Below are 25,718 nucleotides of genomic sequence, written 5' to 3'. Positions count from 1 at the left end.
GGTTGTGGGAGGGGGGGAGCAGTGGTAGGAAATAAGCGGAGGGGCGATGCCCGCGCGCCGCTCCCTGTCAATCAGGCGCGCGTCACTTCCTTTCCTGGTCTGCCGCTTTCTGCTCATTACAGTTGAAGAGTCCGTCAGTGGAGAAGCTTCAGCTACGGAGACTGAGGCTGCCTCTGCCGCGCGCCAGATCTTCTGTATTTGTGTGGCCTCGAGGGGCGGGGCCGGGACCGGGACGGCAGCTTCACGCTCGTTACCCTCGGCTGCCGCCGCCGCCGCCGGAGAGCCAGCTCTTTGGAGCCGAGCCAGGCCCAGCCAAGCCGGGCCCTCGAACGGAAAGAGTCGGAGGAACCTGCTGCTGCTGAAACTGAGGGCCGAGGGGAGAGTCACCCGGCAACGGTGAGGGAGCCGCCATCGCGCATGCGCGTCAGGGCAGTGGCTGGCGGTGGTGAAGGGGGGGGGACACGGGAAGGTTTTTATTTTTATTTTGGGAGGGATGGGAACTGCATTTGTTGCTGGGGGTGGGGGAGGACTGCAGGCGAAGGAGGAGGTCTCGTTTGAATTGGAGGGGGTGGGATGGGGGGGGAGACCTCGATGCTGGAAAAAGGCGATGGGTTTGGGAGGGTAAATCTGCAGGTAGGTTGTCTTGTGGGTCTGAACGTGACCGGCCTTGGCGAGGGCAGGAAATGGTTCGGGATCAGAAGAGCAAGAGTTGGGGGTTATGCCCCCCTTTTTTTGGAGGGGGTGATGCGATCGTCCTTGAGGGTTAGACTGTTGAGGAAGCGGGAGTGATGATTCTTCACATACACCTCCCGCAATGAAATCGTGATAACTTGGTCAAAGCGTAACTGCATGTACGGGTGGCGGTGCATCTCTTTAAAAAAGGGCGATTGGCTATTTGGTTACAGTGGACTCGGGTAACGGTGTGTCTGCACACTCAATGGGTACAGAAAGCAATTTGGAGACGTCAGTAACGTGAATAAATTAGCCACCAGCCTCTGGAATGTGGAGTTCCTAATCCTAAGCATCGTTTGAATGTGTTCTCGGGGATCTCCAACCCCAGAAATAGGACAGAGGCTACTTCCCTCCTGGAAGTAAAATGCTAGGATTCAAAGGATCAAAGCTTCCATTTCGTCAAGCCCCCATGTGCTGCTTATCAGGCTGTGTTGATAAAGCTGTGTGATTCAGATCAGGTATCATAAACAGAGAGCAGGTGCAGCACAGAAAGGTTCACTAGAACAAAATAGCCCTGTGTGATTCAGTGGAAGAATTGTGCTACAAGTTGAAGGTGTCCCAGCCCCTGAGTCACTTGTCAATCTGACCTTCTGGAAAACTTCCCAATGCACAAATCCAAAGATAACTTAGTTAAGCTCTCATGGAACCTCAAACTTCACAAGGGCATATCTGGAGTTTCCTAATGAGACCAATAAGGGTATATTAGTTTTTCCACCTTTACTTACCTTTTTATCTGCAAAGAACTATTGGGTATGTTCTAGAGTGCATTGACAGGTTGAATGAAAGGATAGTAAGACTCAGCAGGCTGGCTAGCACAGTGCTTAAACTTTATCCTGATGCAGAATTATTTCTTTGGCAGACAAATTGTTGTTACCTTAGGTTGGGAAGCTTAAAAGTACTTTAATCCCTTCTGTGGGCAAAATATGTCCATCTGATATCTCGGGTGTAAATATTCCACCTGTTTGTGCTTTTCTCTACCACCAAGGAAAGCATATTTGGAGTTTTCAGTTTATCCTTCATACCCAGTTAAAATAGACTGCAGGGTGTTTGAAGCAGCAAATGTGTAAAGTTTGGATACCTGTAGCAAGCTTGGTTCAGAGAGATGGATGGGTGGTCAGTAGTGGGAACGGGTGCAATGTAGCTCTAGCTGCCTTGATAGGCCCTTAGTCCACCTTTGAGTAGAGATGTGGCTGAAGCAGTTGCCACCACCTCCATTTCCACAAAATGCATCTGAACCCTGATGTAGTGTACTTTAGGGATAGGGTGGTTGTATTCAAGTTTTTTAGATGGGACACATTTTAAATTTAAATTGTTCTAACCCAGCCTGGGACCTGCTGCTGAAGGATGGGTAATACATTTAATAAAGCTAACAATAATTAAACCCAAACACGCATGTGGGAACCCATTTCTTAATTTATTTAACCGTATATTTGTATAGTGCTGCTCCTGCTGCTGCTGCTGCTGCTGCTGTGACTCACCTTAGAGAAGCTATGACCTGGTAGTGGGTCCCGACCCACCAGTTGAAGATCAGTAAGGTAGGGCATTTGGGGGTAGTGTAGAAGGTGGTGGTGGCAGCAGCTTCAGCCACCTCACCCAACTTTTATTTTATCAGTTCTAGACCTAAAAATAGATGAAGAAAAAAAAGGCTGCTGACATCAACTGTGGTAGATTCTCTGGAACCCCTGCATTTGGTCTGACTTTGTCATGTAGTTACATCAAGCATGTTCCCAGATGCATATTTAAAGATGTATGAGTGAATGAATCCACACTTGAAATGTTTCCTACATGAACCACCAGCATAAAACCATAAACCTGCAGCAGTTATGTCTGCTATAATTATGTGCCCAAAATTCTACCCAGAGTGCTTAGGTGCATGGGAAATTGATTCTGAGATTGACATTTTTATTTTTTGCATTTATACCCCACCTTTCCTGCAGGGAGCTCAAGGTGTCTTACATGGTTCTCCTCATTTAAGCTAAACTCTAACCACCACACCACAGTATTTTATTAATAGTTAATGAGAAAATACTTGTTTCTGGATGGGGTGAATAATAATTTTTGTTTATAAAAAGTGGTGTTTCAATATTGTCTCATTAAAAATAATCTAGGATTGAATCCAGTAACTTTCTCTCTCTCTCCTTTACCCACATGCTTCTGTACACTGACCCACAAATATGCTCTAGTGAGATGGGGGAACTCCCAGGGTGGGCTTACAGGTGGTGGTAGGGCACATGGGAAAATTCAGTTGCATGAACAAAATTTATTCCCTTTGTGCAGTGACTTTGTTGATTATAGCCCCATATTTAAAAATGAAATCAGAATTTAATAAAAGCATACTTCTGTCAAGTAATATAGAAGCTACTGGGAACAATAACAGCATGAAATTGTAATTTGAGGTGCAAGAAAGGCAGTAAAGGCCAAAAGATTTAATATTTTCTCTACATTACTCATGGCTTGCTGTTACATGGATGCTTGTGTTAATGGCCTCTAATTTGAATCATGGGCTTCAGACTGGGCATGTCCTCAGCAAAACATTTAAAAGCAGAAAAGTTTCCATCTTGTTTATTTCATATGCACTTTGATTTAAACCTGCATAATGATGAGAATATGTCTCAGTACCATATTTTGCAAAACCCTGAATAAATTCAACAGTAATGATAAACCTTAATAAGCTAGTAAGCTTTATCACACATAGTGCAATACAGTATCATTTGATACATATATGTTTGATATCCAGTTATCTATGGTAAAGATAAAGAACCCCTGGATGCTTAAGTCCAGTCAAAGGCAACTATGGAGTGTGGTGCTCATCTCGCTTGAGACTGAGGGACCCGCCCTTTGTCCACAGTCAGCTTTCCAGGTCATATGGCCAGCATGACTAAACCGCTTCTGGTACAGTGGAACACCATGACGGAAGCCAGAGTGCACAGAAACACTATTTACCTTCCTGCCACAGCAGTATTTATCTACTTGCACTGGTGTGCTTTCAAACTGCTAGGTTGGCAGAAGCTGGAACAGAGCAACGGGAGCTCACTCTGTCATGCAGATTTGAACTGCTGACCTTCCAATTGGCAAGCCCAAACGGCTCATTGGTTTAGACCACAGCACCAACCGCATTGTCTATACTTAATATTGAAATATACTTTGAAGTCCTGTCGTATCTAAAGTACAGTCATACCTCGGGTTACAGACGCTTCGGGTTGCATGATTTTGGGTTGTGCACCACGCCAAACCTGGAAGTACTGGAACGGGTTACTTCTGGGTTTTGGCGCATGTGCAGAAGCGTCGAATTGCAACCTGCGCGTGCACAGACGTGCCGCTGTGGGTTGTGAACGCTGCGGGTTGCGAACGTGCTTCCCGCACGGATCACATTCGCAACCCGAGCGTCCACTGTAATATCTTTTATGACCATCATACACTGGTAGAACAATGATGGTTGCATTCCTATACCTTTTAACCTTGGAGTAAGCCACATTGAAATTACTGCTGAATAGACATTTGTAGGATTGTGCTTTAAAAGCTTGCCGTATCAAGTGATAACTTCTGTAGCTAATGTTGGCATGAGTCATACAAGGTTGGTATTGAAAGATAGTTTGTGCCTTTTTCATATGATATTTCAAGGCAGGCATAGTTTTCATGCCTGCAATTGACAAAAATGAGTAAAACCTACATAGTTGTTTAAAGAGAGAGATTGATGAGAGATGGCGGGGTAGCAAACTCCAATAGAATAGAATTGGTTAAGGTAACAAAGAACATAGCATGTGTTTTTCTACCAATAAAAGGTTATTTGAAGTTCTTCAAACTTGAAGGTTGGTTGGTGGTGTGAGTCCATCCACCAGAGGCAGATTAGGGGAGTGTGGCTGATTCCATTGCACTAGGCACAGAGCCTCGGGGGTGTTGCAGGGGGCTCCACAACTATTACGTAGAAAGGAAGGGAGGAATTTTGGTGTTGCACAGGGCGCTGCTGAAATTTGAGAACTACCACCCAGGGATGGCTGTGGGCAGGCATTGCAGGGGGTTGGACTAGATGACCCTCTGTATCACTTCCAATTTACAATTCTATGATTCTATAATGATGGCCTAAAGACTTAATAATTCTATGAAATATAAATATTACTTTCATAATATTATTTTACACATTAGTGACATTCCAGTGTACTTAATGTGCTGTTTTCTCAAACCAGAGATGATGCAAGTCTGGTTAGGAATTTCAGCTTTGTAATAATGTCTATTTTCCCTTTGAATTACTGGTACTTAATTTTTTGCTTGTTCTAGTAGTTTCTAGCAATTGTGCTAGGCTGCCCAGGTGGAAGAGTAGATAAGCCCTCTTGTACCTTGAATAGTTGTGTATTTCAACCGGCATAGTTTGCATATGAGCTACACTGGCTGAACTTTCCTCTTCTACACAACTATTCAAGGTGCAGTCCTCTTTTCCTCCGGGTTATCCACACTATTCTTCAACTGTCCATCAATACTGTCTCTTTATTTTCTTTCTTTTAACCAACAAATGAAATCCAAGACATTCATCTGCTTCCTTTTCTGATCTTAAGTAATGTAGCATGAATGTATTCTTTGTCATCTTCACTTTTAGAAGGGATCGTTTTCAGTTATGATCTCCTCTAGTCTGGTTTTTGTGACATTGTTGCATTTGGGTTGCTTGAAATTTCATTTGGCCTCTCATTTCTTTGGAGACTCTACCATTATTAATTTTTTACATGCATGTTGGTTTTCTAACGGCTTGGTCCTGTTCCTCTTTCTTCCTAACTTTCTTTCTGTTTTTGGTTAGTCCACTCTTTCATTTGAGTTCCCAAGACTGCAAATCCTTATCATATAGTGATAAGTACTAGTAATTAAGAGGAGGAAATGTCTGTCTGTATATCCTGCAGAATTCCTAATTTATCTATATGTTCATTGATAAGAAATCACAGTGGATATGTATTACATAGCACACTACCCTTTGGGTAGAGAATAAGAGAAATGCACAGTTCATAATGAGAAAATGCAGCCGATTTGGGGGTTGCTTTTCCCTGCCACTCTTGTACAGTGAAGTCTGTAATGATCTTGAAGCTGGATAGGAAGCTTCTAATGTTTTTGTTGCCTTGTGGAAACAGAAGGGAAGCAGCAATCATGGGCATCTGGTGCAAGAAGAGATATATTTATGAGTGGTGGAGCCTAATAATAATTTAACTTGTAACTGCACTAGAGTTTGGGTCTGACAAATAACCTTAGCTACTGTCATTCACGAACAATTCTACATAGGGAATATAGGAAGCAGCCTTATACTTAGACCATTGCTCCATCTAGCCTCAGTATGGTTGGTGTACACCAGGGGTAGTCAACCTTTTTGTACCTACCACCCACTAATGCATCTTTCTTGATGGTAAAATTTCTTTACCGCCCACCAGTGCTTGATGGAAGGGGGATTCAACTTGTCCCGTAGAACCCCCAACCGCCCACCTAGAATCCTGAAATGCCCACTAGTGGGCGGTAGGGACCAGGTTGACAACTCCTGGTGTACAGTGTAACTGGCTCTCTAGGGTTCTCTTCCACTTCTATAGGGAAGCGTACCTTCTAAGTTACAAGGTAGAAAATTGTGGTAGAAAATCTTGTTCTGTTTTTATGGGAAGTACGAAAAACTAAAGCTTTTAACAATTTTTTCTCATTCAATTTTTTTTACATATATACCAGGACTCTGAACAGTTTTTCTCCTTTCCAGCTGAATTTCTGTGCTCCCTAGAAATAAGTTCTACTTTGTAGGATTCAACTAAGTTGCTGTGCATGGGGAACTAGGTTTGCTCTCACAGTAAGACCTCAGCCCCCACCCCGTGCGTGTCCCCTGCATTCCCTAAATCTGCTTTGGAGGATTGGAGGAACCCCTAGAACAGGTTTAGGGGCTGTTCCGGGTGGGGGAGGTCTCACTGTGAGTGAATCTAGTTCCATACTCATGTATGCCTGTTTGTGATATATTTGGTGGCATTCTGGGTACTAGTTCAGTGAACCCTGGGCAAAACAGAATCATAGTTCCCAACTGTAGTACATGTTGTTGAGCTATTTGTAATAAAGTTGATAAACTTTGGGATTATCCCTACTCTTTGATATGTTGTTAAATAAGCTTGTTTGAAAGCAAAATTAACTCATTTATTGCTTGCTTGTTCATTAGCTAGTGCATAAGTCTTTGGTCTTGTCAGAAATCAAGATCCCAAAATGTACATTCTGTGAAATGAAACCATCTGGAATACTTCAGTGTTAAAATGTCCAGCAATTAATTACGAATTTAAGTAGAACCTTACAAACTCGTTTGCCCAATTTAGGTTACGCTGTGCTCCTATTTATTTATTTATTTATTTATTTATATGTTATATTTCACTGAAAAGCCCTTATTTTTTTCCATCAAGCACTCCGTACTTATTTTGCAAAATACTGTTCTGTTAATGCTGCTTTTTGGTATAATGTAAATTTGAGTGGGAAATTAGGCTTTTAATAGATTTCTTTTTTAACAGTTTACTCGGCTTTAGCAGTTTCTTCAGTAATCTGTTGATTACTCCTTTCAATGAATGTGTGTGACTTGAATTCTGAACAAGTGCTTTTACATTTTTCTGGAAGTGCAACAGGCTGACAAAGAATGACAAAGCATTGCACCCTTACCTTTCTGTTACAAAGTGCTTCTACAGAAGTGATGCAGGCATAGGCTGATGCTGCAAGGTTCCATATATGGGCCATGTTGCCTGTAGGGGGAGCTCTTTAATATAAGAAATATCTTGGCTATTATTTTGAAAACATGATTAAACATTGAGGAATTACTAATGTATGTATATTTAGAAATAAGGCTTTGGAAGGAATGAGAGTTGAAATACTTTGGTTATGATCTTATAATCTATTCCTTTTGACATACTCTTTAGCCTTTCAAATATAAATACTACACAGTCCACATTTTTAAAACTGTATTGGACTCTGGATAATTAATAAAATTACGATATAAGTAAGGCAGATTAAATATTGAAGCTGTAGATTATTGTTTCTAGGTTTTCACTGTCTTTTCCCAGTTTTGTATAGTATCTTCCTCGTGCAGGTAGATCTTCTAAATGTAAGTAGGAAACATGTTTGCTGGCTACAATGATTATCAGTTTGCTTAATTGCTGGCTTCTTTGAATCTTGTACTGGCATTTTCATTGACATGTATCTGAACTGACTTCCAGTAGTTTGGCTGCTCTTAAATGCACTTGCTAAAGAGCACATCTCATTGAACACAGTGTGATCTCTTCCAAGTAAACTTGCACAGAAGAGTGCTGTAAATTTTCCTACTTAGAATAAGTATACAGATTTTTTGAATACACCCCCCCCCCACTCCGAATCATGATGGAACATTCATTCATGACATGTGATGGCGAAGTTTTATGTGATGAATTGTGATTATGAAGCTAATGAGAATGAGCGACTTGAATTAACTTAAAATTTGCTTTTTTTGTAGTGGCGGAACAATGAAAGATCCCTCTAAAAACTAGCACTCTTTAATAATTGTTAAATGTTAAACTTCTGTTTTCAGGATATAATGTTGCATAAGTTTACTGACTTTATTTTGAAACATTAAACATTTATTAAATTCGTGACTCCTGCAACTGTGTTTGTGCATACAATTAACTGTCACACAGAATTACCAATCGCCTATTAGCTGTTATGATTGAGGTACAATGTAGTTACTGGGCCTTTTTTTGTTAATATGATAATGTTAGGTTTTGTTTCTAGATGGAATCATTTGCTCTTAATTTGCCCCTAATGACCCAAATATCGTGTTTGGGGAAAGATAAATTTTAAAAGTAGATTAATGATTCTTATAAGTTGCGTCAGAAGGTTTGTATCCTGAAAGGTAGAATATAAATAACTGAAATAACTTTTGTTTGTCCATGATTCCATTCAAGCTATGATGGGCTGTATCCAAAGCTGCAGTTCAACTTGTGTAATAAACTTAAGTTTGTGCAATGTAACTTTCTCTTCCTAGCCTGTGCCCACCAGCTCCCTTTGTGTGCTCTCAATATAGACTCCAAAGGATTGGGTGCTCTGCAGTGCAGATTTTGGTGGCATATGGGGAAAGCCGAGGTGATTGTTGTGGTTTGGGGAGAGCCCTGTACAACTGTCAATCAGCTAAGATCAACTGTAACTGCCAAGAGCGTTGGAGGAAGCACTTTGAATCCAAACCACTTTCTCTGCAGAGGGGGAAATGTTCTGTTTATATGAGCATATTCTGCCCTCTGCAGAAGCATCAAATCAGCTCTTTGTATCCACCAGAATCCATCAGAAGTTACAGCAAGCTTCTCTAAAGGTGCATTCCCAGTCCCAGTCAGATGATTGGCACTGAAAGCATGTCTTCAAAGAAAGTTGCTTTAATTGCTGATCAGCTGATTAATTATAATGGCCTCTTTTGAACTTTGACAGGTGTCAATCACTAGCCATAATTATGACATCATGTAATTGGTGGTTGTTCTTGCTCACCTGTCAAGGTTGGACCATGGGGGTATGTGTGGCAAAATTAAGGATCTGATCTGCTTTTAAAACCCAGTTTTGGTTTTGGTGTAAACTCATGTTTTACACTGTAAGTCACTGTAAGTGGCTTTCCAGTGCTTCAGACAGGGGTCTTCTCCTGCCCTACCTGGAGATATGCTGAGGCTTGAATTTTCTGCACACAAAGCAGATGCTCTACCACTAGACTATGGCATTTCCCTCGTTGTGTCTTGACATGTTCACTTAATGGCCAGCTACCCACCAGACCAAAATGTTAGTTTGGTAAATAGTAGAAGGTTTGAGGTAGGTGACAGAAGTAGGGTTAGAGGAGGAATAGCATAGCTGATTAATGTGTGATTGTCAGCTTTTGGGTGAACTGATTTTCCAGTACTTTGTTTTGCCCCTCTGAACTATTGATTCTAGCAGATGGTACTTTGTTAAGCGGCGCTCACAACATATACACTCATTCTACTTGAAGGTCTGATACCTGTGACAGGAAGCATTTTCTACATGTGTGTACCCCCCAACTGTTTTGAAGATTTCATTTTTTTAATAAGATATTTATTAAAGTTTTTAAAAGTACAAAAAGAAACATCAAGAAAAACATCCTTTTAAACAAAAAAGGATGAAATACAAAAAAGAATAAAGAAAGATCAAAAAGAAAAAACAAAGAATTAAAATCCATTAAACAAAAAGAAAAATCAAGAAAAAACACAGCAACTCTTCCCATTTGTTTTCTTTCATTAGCTTATCTCCCTGACCTCCTCACACCTCCCTTTTTTGTATTCTAAGTCTATTATCCATTTCAGCAAATCCTTTCCCTCTTTTCAAATTTTTGTCCTGTAAATTTATCTTGATATTAATATAAGTTTACTTTCCCTCCTTTCACCAATTAACAGTCTGTTTTTTCTAAATCTTTGTAACATTTCTGCTAAAATCACATGAATTCATTCCAACATCATTCTAACATTCATTAATCTTACAATGCTTCTGCAAATAGTCTTTAAATTTCTTCCAATCTTCCTCCACCGACTCTTCTCCCTGGTCTCGGATTCTGCCAGTCATTTCCGCCAGTTCCATATAGTCCATCACCTTCATCTGCCATTCTTCCAGCGTGGGTAAATCTTGTGTCTTCCAATGCTTTGCAATAAGTATTCTTGCTGCTGTTGTAGCATACCTAAAGAAAGTTCTGTCCTTCTTTAGCACCAATTGGCCGACCATGCCCAGGAGAAAGGCCTCTGGTTTCTTCAGAAAGGTATATTTAAATACCTTTTTCATTTCGTTATAGATCATCTCCCAGAAAGCCTTGATCCTTGGGCATGTCCACCAAAGGTGAAAGAATGTACCTTCAGTCTCTTTACATTTCCAACATTTATTATCGGGCAAGTAATAAATTTTCGCAAGCTTGACTGGTGTCATGTACCACCTGTATATCATTTGTTTTGAAGATTTCAGTGTAGCTATTTGGTTTGAGATAATTCAGCTAGTGCCACTTGAAAATGAGCCAGTTGCTATTTGCATAGCCCAGCCCTTTTACTCCTAAGAGGCCACATGAAGAACAGTCTGTTGCACTATTCAAACATCTTACAAAAGTTTTAGCATCTCTAAAACTGCATGTATACCCCTCTGAGGGCCAATAACATGTCTGATAAAAATACTGATGAAATTGTTAGTTTATAGAGATCCTTTGTCCTGCATTATACCAAATCTGATTGTTAACAGATTTGAATTATATATCGAATCTGATGGTTAACGTGGATCTAACCTCAACTCGCAGTAGATAGGGGTGTGTCCATGGAGAGGAGTTCAGTGACTGGGAATGAGAGAAACAATTTTTGCTGATTTCTCCAGATGCAGTGCCCCTGAAAATCTCCTCTAGTGAGTTAGAAGTCCCTTTGGAACAGCATGGCAGGTGGTCTGCAAGTGAGAGGGGGATTAGGTGAAAATTGCCTTCTGTATGTAAGAACATCCAGTTTGTGGAGCAGAAACCTCTGATCGATCTGCCTTGCTTTTGCAAATGGGAGAATCCTTGTGTTTGCAGAACTACAGGTCTTGATCCAACACATCATATGGTCTGTATTTTATTTTTTACTATACAGAATTATTTAGAGCATAGTTATAGAGCTATGTGAAAATGTTCTTTGAGGGATGGGATTTGAGTTGGAATTCATATCACAGCAATAGTAGTTTTTTATACTCCTGTTTGATTTACCAAAATGCTGTTGGAGGTTAATTCCCCCTGATAATGGGGGTAATTTATGGTACAATCCTATACATGTCTACTCAGAAGTGAGTCTCATTGAGTTCAGTATGGTATAGGATTGCAGTCTATTTACCTTGTTCTGTATAAGTCAGTGGGACATGGGTGGTGCTGTGGGTTAAACCACAGAGCCTAGGACTTGCTGATCAGAAGGTCGGTGGTTCGAATCCCCGTGACGGGGTGAGCTCCCGTTGCTCGGTCCCTGCTCCTGCCAGCCTAGCAATTCGAAAGCATGTCAAAGTGCAAGTAGATAAATAGGTACCGCTCCGGTGGGAAGGTAAACGGCGTTTCCATGCGCTGCTCTGGTTTGGCAGAAGCAGCTTAGTCATGCTGGCCACATGACCTGGAAGCTGAAAGCCGGCTCCCTCGGCCAATAAAACGAGATGAGCGCTGCAACCCGAGAGTCAGTCACGACTGGACCTAATGGTCAGGGGTCCTTTTACCCTTTACCTTTATATAAGTCAGTAGGGATAATTAACAAATATTAGAACAAGTTAAGTGAGTTCCATCATGGACAGCTGGAGCAGGTGGGAACTGCCTCCTCACAAGTACTAGAGATCTTGCTGTCTGTATCAGAGAACATGTTCTCCATTCCACAACTGTTTCCAAGATTACAGCTAATTTATTTTTTCCCTTACGTAACTTTAGCAGGAACCATTGTGGTATAATGGGCACAGTTTTGCTCTTTGATATGTTTTCAACCCTGAGTGGCCTTGGGCAAATCATTATCTCTTAAGTAACCTCAGTCCACCTCAGGGTGGGTAGTCATTGCCCTGATCTCCTAGCAGGTCCTTCTGTTACAAGGATATATAGTTCCACTTTGGATTAATTTTTGACTTATACTAGACTCAAAGAAGACACTCAGTAAGTGGCTTTTAAAAAAGGATTTTGTATATATGATAACTGTACATTGTTTAATTTAAGACATATAAAAGTCTAGTAATTCTAGGAACCTTGATAATCTAAGAAGTGGTTTCATGCTTGTAAATGTTACTATCAGATTAAAGATAGTTGTTAGTAACAAACATTGTACTTAAAACTTTGTAACTACATTATCTATAGGCTATTAAGTAGGTCTCATGACCAGTGTCATTTAATTGTAAATCCCCATGAAAAAGGTGACGTTAAAGTAGCTTTCCATTTGACTCATTTCTAGTCATATCATAGGAATATTGGTCCGTCCTGGTCAGTGTTGTTTACACCAACTGGCAAAGGTTCACCATGGTTTAAAACGGGACATTCCCAGCCTTAACTGGAAATGCCAGGGATTGATCTTGGCACCTTCTACATGCAATGAAGATGCTCTTTCACTGAACTATGGCCCTTCCCCATTTGTCTTGATGACGCACAGCTCAGCTACATTGAAATTGTATTTCTGCAGCACTCTCTACATAGGGCTGCTTTTGAAGAATCTCTCTAAGCCTCAGGTGGTCCTAAATACTCCAGCTAGGTTGCTTATGGGAATACATATGTGTGAGTATATGGTGTCTGCTTTAGAATATTTCGAAGCACAATTTGAGGTTCTGGTTATTATCTATGAAGCCCTAAATGGCATGGTGTTTATGGATGGATGTATATTGATGTCTGTGGTTTTTGTGTGGCCCAGTTGTGGAGTGAACTTGCATGGGAGGTTTGTGTGGCTTCTTCTTTTGACTTTGCACCATCTTGCCAATACTGTTTTATTTGAGCAAGATTAATATTAACAGGTTTTTATGCTGACTCCAATTTTTTAAAATAATTTAAAAAATATTCATGGATGCATTTCTGATTTTATCTTGTGGTGTAATTTGACTTGTTTTTTCTGAAAATCTTAGCTGCTTTTAATGTAGATTAAGTTGAAGTTTAAAATAACATAAGGGTTTAACATGTAGGGTTTTAAATAATTATAGCATTTAAAATGTATATTTTGTTTTACAATAGTTGCATACTTCCTATAGTTGAAATTTAAACAAAATTTAAGACATCATTTTTAAAGATTATTTTTAACCATCTTCATGAGGACAGTTTCCATATCTTAGATGGGCTATTTATGGATTTGATATCCCAATTTGTTAACTAAATGTATTAAGAACAAACTACAGTTGCATGAACTTGAAATACTAGAACTGGAGTTAGTTCTAAAACAGACTTTCAGTTTCCTCCTTGCATGCTCAAAGGACAGGAGAGTATGTGAGCCTCAGACTTGTGCAAGCTTGTCCATCGCTAAACCATGGTTTAGTACTGCATTTGAAACAGGTCATTGTCTGCATGAGTACAAGAACTTATGCATTTGTTACAATGCCACAGCAGCAGCATGTCTACATTATTTACCTTGGAGTGAAATTGGGGTGGACTGAATGGAAATTTTGTGAGAATTGTGCTTGCAGATCAGTCTGTCTGGAGGTTTGATCAGACTATTAAATCACCTAATTTCTGATAGTCAAACACATAATATGATCTAGTATTCACATTTTTTAAACTTTGTTCCGAGGCATTTAAAAATAAAATATTGAAGCAACCTGTATGCTCTCTAGGAGGGTGTCTTGGGGCCATTGGATGCAGCTGAATTGTTACTCTGTCAGCGGTGAGGAAGGCCTGTTGTGTGATCCCTGTTTGGTGGAAAGCACTTGTGCTCTGTCGGGGGTGGGGAGACTGGACCTGTCAGACACAGACTGTGGATCCACAGAACCTCAGCCTCCCTTGTTCCTCTGATACACCCTAAAAATATCCGAATCCTGAAGGTGGTGTAGTTAAGTCTTTCAATTGTTTATGTATGAAATTATAATTGTTTGTGTTGGTATTTTTATTTTTAAATTGCTTCAAATTAATATCTCAGGAGGTGATTCATGATGGAATGAAATAATTAAATTTGTGGTCAATGGGAGGGGAGAAAGAAATTACGGAATGAGACACCTGCTCTCCACCTTTTGCCCTTGTTGCATTGAGCGACGCAGGCCATGGGAAATGGCGGTAGCTCTGCCATGGACTCTTCTTCTCCCCCTGCCCCAGCCTCTATACATTGCTCTTTAAATAATCACAAAATTTAGAGTACTTAAATGCTTCTTTTTGTTTTCCAGATTAACAGCTGAGGTACTGATCGAGTTCTGCTCTTCTTCAATGAGGAACTACAGGCTGATCTTCTGCCATAACCTCAAGCAGCCATAAATGACAAAAGAATGCTTGGTCAGTAAGGGTAGCTGGCGTAGAAAATATTTTGTAAACGTAGGTGTGTAAGTGCTCTGAGGTAGGTTTTCTCAACTTTCTTTTTCTTTTAAGAAATTATTAGAACCATAGTTTAAAGTTTGGTTTATTTTGGCCAAGCCAAATTTTTCGCAATCTCTTCAGCTGCTCTTGTTTAGGAGTAATATGCATTTCTAATGCCTGATGTAAACTAGTCTGGTAGTAACCAATGGATACAATATAGTACAATTGGCACATAATTAAGTTGACAAAAAGTTGATCCATTGAAGTGACACTTTTTTTAATAAAAAAAATGTCAGTTTCTATTGTATTTCAGCATTTTGGGGCTTTTAGCAGGCTCACTACATGTGATTAAATCTGCTTATTATTTGCAATAATTCTAGCAGCTATTGTTGCCAGTTTTATATATCTTTGTTTTGCAGGAACTAAAATCATTGTGTGGTTATTCTGTTTCAGTTTTATCACATTCTGGGCTTAGAGTAAATCTTTTTTTTTTTAAGGAAGATAGTTTGTGTGGGATTCATAGCTGGGGTTCTACCGTATTTTTCGCTCTATAACACGCACCCGACCATAACACGCACATAGTTTTTAGAGGAGGAAAATCCATAGGCATGCCACCCGTAGGCATTTCCTCCATAACACGCACAGACATTTCCCCTTACTTTCTAGGAGGAAAAAAGTGAGTGTTATGGTGCAAAAAATACGGTAGTTTCTGATTAAAGTTTATTCATTAACTGATGTATTTTTATGTGTAAATCGGTATTTAATGTTGGAGTTCAATGCAAGGCAACTGTATTTTACAGAAAGACAGCTTTGATATTGGGCTGCATAAAGATATGAGGAAGAGCTCCTCCCCTTCTTTGAGTAACTGCAACTCTGTTCTCACTAACAAAATATTTGGAATTCCACTCGATGAACTCCAGCAGGAAGGACAGCCAGGCAGTGAAGTTCCATTCATAGTCCGCCATGTTGTGGACTATATTGAGGAACATGGTATGTATCATCATGCTGTGCCTTAACTACAGACTTAAAGTCTGGAACTATCAATATTTTTCATTTGTAAACTTGCTTTGAGTTTATGAACTTAGATTTCCATCATTATACTTTATGAAGGTGAACGGTATCATACCCTGTCCTGCAGCCCTGTTTGATCCATTTAAAAACACATTTTCACTGACATCAAAGTGCATCTTGAGGTGGTAGCTGGTGCCATCTCTTTTTATCAGTTTTTGTTTGGAGGGACTCCAGGAATCTATGAAGCTTCCTCATACTGGATTGGTCCATCTAGCCCAGTGGATCCCAATTGGTGTTTCTCAGACCCCAGGGAGTCCAGGTAACCCACCCAAAAGTAGGGGGGCCATTGCTTGGCTTTTGAAAAACAGGGAGTCTGCAGTACTTAGCTAATTTGGAATTGCTGACCAACCCAGTATTGCCTGCACTGACAGGCAGTGGTTGTCCAGGGTTTCAGATAGGGAAGCTTTCCTAGCCCTTCCTGGAGCTGCCAGGGATTGAACCAAGTATCTTGTGTGTGTGAAGCGTGTACTGCACCACTGAGCTACAGCCCTTCCCCCATTCATAGGTCACACAAGAAATGAGGTAATAATAAAGCACTGCAAATATAATTATAGACGCTAATCTAGTTTTCCCAAGTGGTATCTGAAAACTGGCCAATCCATAAGAAGCTGCTCACATCTGTAAATAAGACTTGAAGTACAGTCAGCAGAGTGAAGACAGACATTGGTCTTCCCGCTTTGTTTCTCTAAACCATCCTGTTACATATTTCCTGTCAGTTCTATGCAAATGCTTATCTACCTGGGAGGTATGACCCACTTGACTAATCTGTCATTCCCTCCAAAGGGAGGGATAGAGTCTTTAACAGCTGAGCTGCTCTTGCAGCTTGTGTCCCTCCTACCATCAGGGTCTAGACTGGGTCCCCCATACTACCAGGAAGCAGACCATCCCCCTTACTTGTGAGTAGACCAGAATGACTATATTGTAGTGAATAGGCTGGGATTAGTCAGTTTTAGAGCCAAAGTGCTCTGATTTATTTTGTATTCTGTTTTGACGTTCTTCCTGTCTTTTCCTACCTTTTATTTCTAATAATGTTTGCCACCTTCAGGATTCTAGAATCCCCATGTGTCTAAACACTTGGAATTTATGCTTCTGAAAGTTTATGCTTTCATGGAATTTATGCTACTGAAAGTTTAGAATCAGAGTCCTAAGAGACAAGCATGTTTTTCCATCTGTGGGAAAGACTTTGGGAGAATGAGCTGCCTTTATACTCTGAGGGAACTGCCTGTGAAATACAAGGTGCATTGGTCTCAGAGTTCCTGGGCCTTAGGAAGATGAGGGTGTCTGACGGGGAAATGAGCAAGCTGCTTTGATCTCCAGAGTAAGATAACACAGCTCAAAGTTAGCTCTGCTTGCCCCATCAGGTTGTGAACAGGTCAGATCAAGGAGTGCAGGGTGCACTGGCTCAGAGCCTCTGTAAAAGTAATTGCTTTGGCACAGCCCAGATCCCCTCCCATCTGGGCTGCAAGAATGAATGGGTGAGTGGTGATATCAACTACCAGATAGTAAGACCCAACTGGCAGCACCACAGTTGTGCAGCTGTTGAGCTAGGAAAGGGCTTGAAAGGCTCTCCTGAGCATTCCCCTTTCTCTGCACCGTATGTGGAACTTCATGATATTATGGAAGTGATTAATCAATTAATATGGGGGTTATAGCTATATCAGATATCATACATCAATAGTGTAATTGACTGGGGAGCATTACAGTAAGTTTTATTTTAAAAAATATTTTCTGTCTTTCACACAGGATCACGCTTAATGCTGTAAGATATGCACCTTTTGAAATAAGCAGTTGTACTGAATTTTGTATTTTCATTCTAACTTAAGGAGGTCTAGAGCAAGAAGGACTTTTTCAAGTCAATGGAAATGCAGAAACAGTGGAGTGGCTTCGGCAAAGATACGACAATGGAGAAGATGTGGATCTGGTTAAAGAAGCGGATGTACCTTCAGCTATTAGTCTTCTTAGATTTTTTCTTCAAGCACTTCCAGAACCAGTTATTCCTAGCACTCTACATATGCATTTGATACAACTTTCTCAAGGTATTGGAATTCTTTTAAGGACCGAATAGCTTCAAGAAATAATCATATCAAAACTTTAGGGTGGCTGTGGGTTTCTTCTGTATGAAACCCCACATTTATATGAAGATAATTGGGAAATTTGATCTGGTTTGGATGAACGTAGAAGCTACATGTGGTCAGGGAGCAGAACCAGATTACCAGCATGCATTTGTTCCGCCTCTGGCTTACCAGTTAATCAATGTGCAAACAGAATATTTGCTATAGCATGACGTATAATCCATCATCCATAACTCTGAGTCATGTAGTTGATTTCTGGGCTTTATGTAGGTTAACAGCCATGTAGTTCGGTTGTGTGTGTGTTGATTTTAAATTCACTCAGTACACAAAAATGTCATGGCAGGCCTAGAGGCAAGATGGAGATGTTCAGCGAGTATGATTGGTACATCCCTCTCCCTTGGTGCATAGCTTCTGTGTTCATTCAAACTGGATCGTTGACATTTACAAAAATCCACCAAATTTATTAGATAAAATTAAAGAAATGTTTAAGACATTAAGAAAAAGACTAGATATCCAGGTTTGTCATTCTAGATTCTATTTTGCCCAGGACCTAGAGTGGTTATTGGAACACTCCATCAGAACTACAGTTCAGCAAACGCAGTTCATTCATAATGCTAACCTAAACTATGACTTACCACAAATGCACAAATGAACTATCTGGGCTCCCAGAGAGATGTTTGTGACTGCTTTGCTGCTCCTCTGGTCCTGCTGTTACGATCTAAGCCATGGTTTGTCTTAGTGTTATCCCTGAACCCATGTTTGTGGTTTATTCTCCCCCTGCCCTGATAAATCACAAGCAGTAAGCCATAGAGCAAACCTTGACTACAGTTTGCGGCTTATCTGGATTGAGCTTGGTGTTGGACGTAGTGCTAAGCCAAACCATGGCTTGGCATACAGCATGAGGTGGTCTTGAGAAGCAGAAAATCATCGTTGATCTGTTCAAGAACCTGCTCATTTGCACTATGCCATAGGTTTGTCTTACTGTGAACTGCGTCAAAGAATAATGCTGGAGTTTCACAAGGAATAGGTGGCTAGCAGTGCAGGAATGCCTAGGGGCTTACTAAAATATCAAATCGATTGGGAAAGGAAAAAGTACAAAACGAGGGGAAATGTGCTCTTAATATGAAACTTGTAAGTGCTGAATACTGCTCAAGTTTTGAACCTTTTAAAAAAACAAAAACCTGAACATTTCCAATGAATCAAGTGGAACTTTTTATCACATTGGTTACACATTTGTACTACTGAAGTTAAATTTGTCTTGTTAAATGTTGAAAGTCATATTAGCATTTATTAACAATACTTCTGTCACATTTTACAGATTTTAATGAAGATGAATTTGGAAGAAAGTTGAGGTTTCTCTTGCAGCAGCTTCCGCCTCTTAATTACAGTTTGTTAAAGTTTCTGTGTAGATTTTTAGCTAATGTAGCAACGCATCATGAAGAGATTTGGTCTGCAAGTTCTCTAGCTGCAGTTTTTGGTCCTGATATCTTTCAGTAAGTTAGATAATGCGAACATGTTGGCTACTTTGAATGTGACTTTGCAGTAAACATGCATTTTTGTTCTAACTTTAGCTGCTATCACTCTTCAGTAAGCTTGTTTTCCTTGAATGCAGTATTTTTTTTATTCCTCGCTGCTGTAACAACATAAAATACCATTGAAAATGATTAAACCAAAGTTGAATGTTTCCAATATCTTCCTGAATTCTAGTATTTAAAATAAAAAAAATTATCCTAATTTAACAACTGTTTGCTTGATCTTTAGTCCATTTAATATTTATAGTATTAATCCTGCCTGCATGTGCTGTGAAGTGGATAATTATATAAAGCTATAAGAAGCTGAATTTTCTCCTGTACGATCAAATCAAATTAAATTCCCAAAAACTTAATTTTATTTGTGGTTGCCATCCCAAGATTATGATGTTTGCTTCCACTTACTGGACCTACCACCATTTGTGCTTCTATGCGTAGTTCCTCATGTTGCATTGGATGCTCAACATATTTACTCAATATGCCACAGCAACTGTGATGCCGCCTTCTGGTGAGCTTGACATGTGGCCAGCCTTCCAACTTTGAAGCTGAAGAGTTGGGCAGGTATTATTTAAGCAGTGCCAGCTCCAAAGTTGGGAGGAAGGTAGGGATTTTACAGCAGCTGTGTGTCAAAGGTATTAAAGGCTTTGTCAAACAGGAGCTGTTAAACCTTCAGACAGTGTTGCCCAAAAGCTTCCCTGCCCAGCATTTTCCTTGAGGAGGGCTAACATGGTGGTGGGTGTGGGTGTCTTTAGGCAGCGGCACCCAACAGTGCAGACTCCGCCTGGCCTTTCCTATGGGTTGGGCTTATTTTTGTTTCTATTTTTATTGTGTGTTTTGTGTTTTTTATATTGTGAACCGCCCTGAGACCTGTGGGTAGAGGGCAGTATACAAAATTAATTAAACAATTAAGTGGCCAGCAATGAAGGATGTACAGTTTCAGTATGTGCACAGACAGTTCCTTTATGTCCTTGAGGATCTCCACCCCAAAGCCCCTTGTAGGAACATATTAATAACCTTTGAGGAATTACTTTCAGAAATCATAAATTTAGTTTTGGCCTTTCTTGTCAGCATTTACACAGATGTGGAGGATCTGAAGGAGCAAGAACTTGTTAGCAGAATAATGGCGGGACTGTTAGAGAATTATGATGAACTCTTTGAAAATGAAGAGGAAGATTTTTCATCTAATGATTTAAGTTCAGTAACCGAGCAGGTAAGAATTGTGTACAGCTTCATTTTAATAAAAGACTTTGCTATTTAAAAAGCCTAGAGAAACTTCATAATAGATTATAGTTAAGAGTCTGCTTACAGTAGTTTGGTTTACCAGTCAGCAGTTTATATGAGGTTGCAGCCAAACCTCCCCCTCCCCCAGATCCTCTGACATTTGTAGAGAACTTGGAAGAAATTGTTGGTTGGCTGCTGCTTGGTAAAGACTCCTATTTCTAATCTTCTCCAGACTGTGACACAAGTTAAAGTTCTAGGGAAGGGATATGTGTTTCACTAGGTATTGTATTCACTAGAGTCACTTGACCCTGTGAAGCAAATTTTTGGTGCCCTTTAAATATTGTTGGACTTCCAAGTCCCATCAGCTCCAACTAGCATAGCTGATGGTTAGGTATGCCTAGGGCAGTAGTACAAAATCTGGAGGGCACCATGTTGACTACCTTTTTTGTGTATTGTTAAGAAATTGTAATCATGTTTATTATGGCTTAGACTTGAGAAAACAAAGTTATTTCTTTGGGAAAGTTAAAATATTAGTGCAGTAATCTAGATTCTAAAGACGGGGTATTCAGAGCTAAAACTACGCTTGTGCTTTGATGTTAGGGCCTCTTTTTAGAACTTCAACAGCATGTTCATCAATGTAAACTCCGCCTATCTGCAGTTTTTTCTTGCCCTTTATTCTTGCCCATGCACCCTGGAGAATGGAGTTGAACAAACAAAATTATTTGATGTTTCAATCTAACTAAGGACTAGAGTTATTTTGTAATAAATGAGGAATTGAATTTGTCTCCTACAGTGATGTGGCAACAAGTAAATCTTAGGTGAGTTTTTATATAGGGTTGCTTTAGCCAGCCAAGCCAAGCCCAAGCACTGTTCGGTTGCCTGCACAAGTGTAGTTTTGGCTCTGAAACCACTTTTCATTAAATCACTGGCATTGCCAGTTAAAAATGGGGTAGGTAGAAAGACTACTGCCTGAGAACATGGCTATCCAATGGGTTACATGTCCCAGTGGCCTTAATCCCATAATGGGGAGTTAGTGCTTTTTTTCTAGCTGTACAATAGTTTAAAATTGAATATCTTAGCTGATTGAAACTACCTCATATGACAGTAGGTGATATGGCTATAGTGGAAAATGTTTGTTTAGAAAATATATCTAGTGGCTGGCCTTGTTTTCTATGTTGGTGCTGAGCTCTGAATCAGAAAATGCCTGCTAAAAAAGCTTAAGCAACTTTATTTTTAGAGCACACTTCTCACACTTTTGGAATTTAATAATCTGTCTTTCTAAGAAATCATGTTCTCACTTGGTGTGTGTTTTTAAAGATAAATGATCTGCTGGATGAAGAAGATATAAAGCTTGAACAGTCTGAAGAACTGCCAGAAGAAGAAGAAGAAAACATGGAGGACCCAGAATACAGGCAGGAGATGGAGCCCCAAGAAATGATGGAGAGCATCTTGGAGTCGTGTAGCGTTTCAGCATCAACAAGGTATGAAGGTTCCTAGTATGGACACCATCCCTAGATTATGTGCTGCTTCCTGACTACTTTAATATAGCTGTTTATGTTTCACATTTTGTTGTGCTTTTGATTCAATCAGTACCGAAGAATTCAGCAGGCCTAGTTCATTTAGCCATTCTATATTATATTGATTTAAGTTAGGAGTAGACATGTGCCTAGACCTCCCTCCTGTCTGTATTATGTTCTATATATTTTTAAAAAACTATTTGAGTGGAAATGGACATTATATATTCTGGAAGAAAAAGAATATTATAATGAACATGGATTTTACTGACTGAGTGAACACAAGTACAAGATGTAGAAACTCCATCTGAATGAAAATAGAATTTTGTGAAGTTTCAATTTGCATGTAGTGGGGCTTCATGGTAAAAGAGAAGTTTTTTTGTTTTATTTTAAGGAAATAAAATACTGGAAATAATGCATAAATTTAAGATGAGGTCAAAATAATGCCAAACCTACTGCATTTCATCATGATTGTTATGTAGTATCCCACACAACTAATCCTCTCTAGCTTTATACCATTTCCATAATACTTGCTTTCCCCCCCACATCTTCCTCCTGTATTGTTACAACCCATATTCCTGTTTCATATCTAGTCCTTGCTTCTTTTCCAGTATTGGAGCCATTGTATGGGCCTTGTGTCCTTAGAAAATCAAGCAGTTGCTGCAGTGGCAAGTGTGTATTGAGTGTCTAGCCTGCTAAACGGGGCCTGCTTCCTCCAGAGAGTAACTGTGTCACAAACCTTTTCCAGAAAATTTTCTGAACACAAGTTTATTACAACTGTAATGACTAAAAAAAATTAAAATGGACAAATTCAGGTTTAAAAATCACTTCAAACTGTTTTTCAGAAGAGGCTTGTGGACCAAGTTTGGTTTGCATATACAGTATATTTAAGTCAGGAAGGCTATGGTAACAGCAGGAGTGTTGTCTCGAACCAAGTCAGGGAATCTGAGCAAGGAGAAGAGGGAGCATACAAACCTGGGACCTAGTCCTGATGCCAGTTGTAGTCTGGTCATTACTTTTTGAAGCGCATTGCTGTAGCAGTTTTTTTAGTAATGATGTGAGTAAGGTATGATAAAAACCTGCAAAATTGCATAACTATCCACTTTCTATAATAATTATGCTGTGATTGATTTCAGAATAAGCATTCCATTGTGAAGTTGAAGGTGGAGGCTTTTTGTGGTCTTTATTTTGACATTTGTATTGCTGCTTTTGGCTGTGGCTCACGGTCTCCCTTTCTCTGAAAGCTTAGTTTTCCAGCCTGAATAATTTTGTGTAATGTAAAAATTATGATTGAGTTAGATAATCACTTTTTCATTGATACCGTTAAATGCTTTAACAAAAGGGGAATCTGAATTCTCGTGTTCCGGAAGAATTCTGTATACCTTAATATAATATAAATCCTGCATGGACAGCATTTCCTGTACCTAAATAATTCTGAACAGGTGCTCATCCTCCTCTAAAACAGCTGGAGTATTTGTTGTGATAAACATGTTTCATAGCCCACTGCTGCTTACTTTTAAGAACTTTTCTCCTGTTAACTACTTCAGCTAGCTCTCTTGCAATTTGAGCATATTGTTAGTTCTCCCATTATTCTTTGCAGCTATATCATCAAGGACTCTTTAATAAACATGGTGGAGAAAAACTGAAATTAGGATAACTCCACTCAGGGTTTTTCTTTTTTCTTTTTATCTATTGGTTCATATATATATCCCATATCATATTATTTCCTCTGAATATTCTCTAGTTTCTTTTCAATGTGTAGATCATACTGAGGAAGTGGGTGCTAATCTGGTCAAAAGTCCTTATGATCCACCATCTTGCACCAAGAGGTAACAGAAGGAAAAGCATACTAGAGCTAAAATGTTGATTGGGCAGCTTATTGTCAGTAGTGACCTCATGTTGCAGTCTATTTCTATGTAGACTGCAGGGCTTAGTGCAGCACTCCAATAGTGCCATCTTACAGGCAGCTATTGAGATCAAGCAAGCAGAATGGATAGTCAACAGAGATTGCCATACTGTATAGTTTTTCAAATGAAGTGTTTTTACATGAAATGCTCATTTGGAATAGCAAAAATAATCAGAATGGCTTACAAAGTTCTACTGCACAGGTAAATCAACTTAAAATGATAGTTTGATAAGACTGACTTAACTTTTTAGAAGCTAAACACAAATATTTTTGAAGGCATACACTGCACTATAAAACGATTTGCATGTAATAATAAGCTATATAAAGTAAGCTTGTGAATATTTTCTTAATTGCTTATTTTTGTTACTAAAAATGACAGTGCTTAAGAAAATCCAAAGTGCTTTGCCCTTAAAATGTTTATGCTGCTATCTTGCTGCGTCATTCTTCATCAGCAGTCAACCCAAATGATGCTGCTGTTTGAAATACAAATGTTTGGAGGGGCACTGATAGGATGCATAATACATTTATGTGCTGCGTAGCATCTTATCAAATCCTGCTAAACTGATTAGAGGGACTTTGAACTAGTAATAGGATTCCTTAGTCTTTGAAATAGTGCTGTTTCAATACACTTGTTTTTCTGAGAATCTTCACTGCATTGCATAAATAGAGGTGTTGGGGGGTGAGACAGAAGAAAATGTAATAGGAAGAGGAAAATTGTAGAATATTTTGGTTCTGGTGTTGATTAGTCTAGCAGCATGCCTATTGTGATTTGAAGTTTCAGAACCCAAATTTGAATTCCTACAAATAAGGATTGTTCTTCATTATAATTCCCCTTTTGTTTTCTCTGTGCTTCTTGGAATTTTTGGCTTAAACGAAAGTTGTAGTATATATAGCATTTGAAATATGCTATATAGTAATCTACTTAATAAATGGCATACTGTTTAATGTTGGCTGGAGCATATTTTTAATTGTTTTTCATTTATAATTTCTTACTTTTAATTTCCCTCACATTTTGCTATCAGGAATTACTGTCCTGTAGCTCATCAGTTACTAAAACCATTGGTTGTAACTAAGCATACAGTGTAATCAGCTGAGAGAAAAAATGGCATTAAACTAAAGCATTTTGTGGTTAAGGGTTTGTTCATATTAAATGTACAAAAAATGAAATGTTATATTAGCTACTCTAAATGTACCAGTTCTGAAATAAACAGCTGGTTAGCAAAAGCAGAATAGGTTAGCTTAGTAACAAGATTAGTAGTACAGAGTAGTATTGTGATATGAAACAAAAACACTGAGTTTGATGGCTTTTGTCACAATAACAATAACTTGTACAAACTCCAGGGAATAGAACACAAATAATTTATTTTTAAAATAGTTTTTTAAAGCAAATATCAAGCTCAGGATCTCCCTCCTCTTGCCCCACCCCCACCCCAAATATGGAGAAATTGTAAGTATCTTACCATGTGTAAGAATTACTTTATACATAACACACTGATATGTTATAAATTGGGAAGAAGGAGCAGCCACCAATATTTCCAGCCACTTTGTTGGGAATGGAGTAGAAAATGATCCATATTATTTGTTCCAATATAAATACTGCAAAGAGCTGATTAGGTAGTTGCTGTTAAGTTACTGACTTGATAATGCTTTCATATAGTAATCCCTGGGTGAGCCCCATTGTACACTGTCATATGCTTAGGGCTGACCACAGCTTTCCCCAAAAGAACTGTATAC

General features: G+C 39.4%; 1 protein-coding gene across 6 annotated transcripts in view; it reads left to right on the top strand.

Annotated features, from left to right (window-relative positions):
• Positions 1-54: 54 nt before the first annotated feature.
• Positions 55-25,718, top strand: part of FAM13B (family with sequence similarity 13 member B) — a 55,878-nt gene continuing 30,214 nt past the window's right edge. The window contains exons 1-8 of one of the 6 annotated variants that reach the window (XM_053376872.1): positions 56-396; positions 2,171-2,267; positions 14,545-14,650; positions 15,472-15,661; positions 17,566-17,778; positions 19,133-19,307; positions 20,412-20,553; positions 21,882-22,045. In XM_053376872.1, the coding sequence (XP_053232847.1) occupies positions 14,633-14,650; positions 15,472-15,661; positions 17,566-17,778; positions 19,133-19,307; positions 20,412-20,553; positions 21,882-22,045 (902 nt within the window). In that variant the 5' untranslated portion in view covers positions 56-396; positions 2,171-2,267; positions 14,545-14,632. Of the gene's footprint in view, positions 397-2,170; positions 2,268-14,544; positions 14,712-15,471; positions 15,662-17,565; positions 17,779-19,132; positions 19,308-20,411; positions 20,554-21,881; positions 22,046-25,718 lie in introns of those variants that run through there. The other 5 variants (XM_053376873.1, XM_053376871.1, XM_053376876.1 and 2 more) reach the window with 5 other exon arrangements.

The sequence above is a fragment of the Podarcis raffonei genome, chromosome 2 (genome assembly GCF_027172205.1).
Source record: "Podarcis raffonei isolate rPodRaf1 chromosome 2, rPodRaf1.pri, whole genome shotgun sequence".
In the NCBI taxonomy this organism is placed as follows: domain Eukaryota; kingdom Metazoa; phylum Chordata; class Lepidosauria; order Squamata; family Lacertidae; genus Podarcis; species Podarcis raffonei.
This window is presented reverse-complemented; position numbering and strand designations above follow the sequence as displayed.